This window comes from Ochotona princeps, chromosome 29 (assembly GCF_030435755.1).
Source record: "Ochotona princeps isolate mOchPri1 chromosome 29, mOchPri1.hap1, whole genome shotgun sequence".
Classification (NCBI taxonomy): Eukaryota; Metazoa; Chordata; class Mammalia; order Lagomorpha; family Ochotonidae; genus Ochotona; species Ochotona princeps.
Window position 1 is genome coordinate 20,460,205 of NC_080860.1, and position 1,424 is coordinate 20,461,628.

General features: G+C 71.6%; 1 protein-coding gene across 1 annotated transcript; it reads left to right on the forward strand.

The window, feature by feature from the left end:
* The first annotated feature begins 345 nt into the window (after positions 1-345).
* Positions 346-1,424, forward strand: GSC2 (goosecoid homeobox 2). Its single transcript, XM_004592167.2, has 3 exons — positions 346-619; positions 733-986; positions 1,320-1,424. Exons 1-3 carry the CDS (start codon positions 346-348, stop codon positions 1,422-1,424), a joined length of 633 nt encoding a protein of 210 aa, XP_004592224.2.

Genomic DNA, 1,424 nt, shown 5'->3' on the forward strand with positions numbered 1-1,424 from the left:
TAAAGTTCCTGAGGTTGTGCGTCCTTGGGTCCCGTTCGAAGCTGAGGGAAGGGGTTACGGTCGGGATGCGAGGCATCAGGAAGCTGGCAGGCCACGAAGACCTCCGCGGGACCCCACCGGCAGGCCCTTCTTCGTTCCCCCGCTCCCGCTCCCTGCACCCAGGCGCGGCGGCCGGGTCGCCGCCGCCGTACTTGGGGATTAGCGAGCTCCGGGACGGCGCGGCGGGCGGGATTAGCCCGCGTGGACGCGGCGCTCGGTCCGAGGATTACGGCGCGCTTCCCCCCCCCCCACCCCTCGACGTATATATTCCCTTCGCGGTGGCGGCGGCCGCCGGGAGGGCCGGGCATGGCGGTGGTGGCGGCGAACCGCAGGGGCCCCGGGCGGCCCTGCCCTTTCTCCATCGAGCACATCCTCTCCAGCCTGCCAGAGCGGAGTACCCCGGCGGGGACAGCCCGCCCGCCGCCGCCGGCCCCAACGCCACCGCCGGCTCCCGGACGCCGCCAGCGTCCCACGGAGCCGGGGGAGCCCGAGGCACCAGACGCTGTGCCCTGCGCCTGCTGCTGCTGCTGCGGGCCCCGCGCCGTGCCCCGCAGGCCCGCGGAGGCGGCTCCCGGGTTAGGTGAGTGGGCGACAGCATGGCGCGGGGCCGGGGACTCCCTGGGGACGCTGCGCCCCGCGATGGGTGCGGAGCTCAACCGCCGGCCAGCGCCTTACCCCGCCGTCGCTCAGCAGGTGCGCGACTGCCGTGGCCGCTGAGGCTGGGTCCCGCGGCGCCCTTACCCTTGGCCGCGCCGCTCGGCGGCTCCGGGGCGCTATCGGTGGCGGCAGGCCCCGGCCCGCAGCGGCGCACGCGTCGCCACCGTACCATCTTCAGCGAGGAGCAGCTGCAGGCACTCGAGGCACTCTTCGTGCAGAACCAGTACCCCGACGTGGGCACGCGCGAGCGCCTGGCCGGCCGCATCCGCCTGCGTGAGGAGCGCGTGGAGGTGGGTGTGCGGGCTTCGGCGCCCCGGGCACGGGCGGGTCCCTAGAAGTGGACCGGGACAGGTGCGTGTGTGCATGCACACGGGCGTCCTCGGACCTGAACGGTAAGGCGGGTTCTCTCCACTTGTTTTTGAGCTCACGTTTCAGAACTGACTAGGTTTGCAGGCACGCAGATTCACAGAGCCAAGCCAGGGCACAGACCTGCAGGGCGGTGGCTTTGCAAGGGAGAGGGGCGCGAGGAAGCCGTCCGCCCGCCTGTCCGAGCCTCGAGCCTCGGAAGGGTATGGGGGCGTGGTCCCTGCAGCACCTGAATAGGCCCTCCTTCTCTTCCTCAGGTCTGGTTCAAGAACCGTAGAGCCAAGTGGCGCCACCAAAAGCGCGCGTCGGTGTCAGCGTCGGCGAGGCTTGGAGCCAAGAAACCCCCGAAGCAGAGCTGCTGA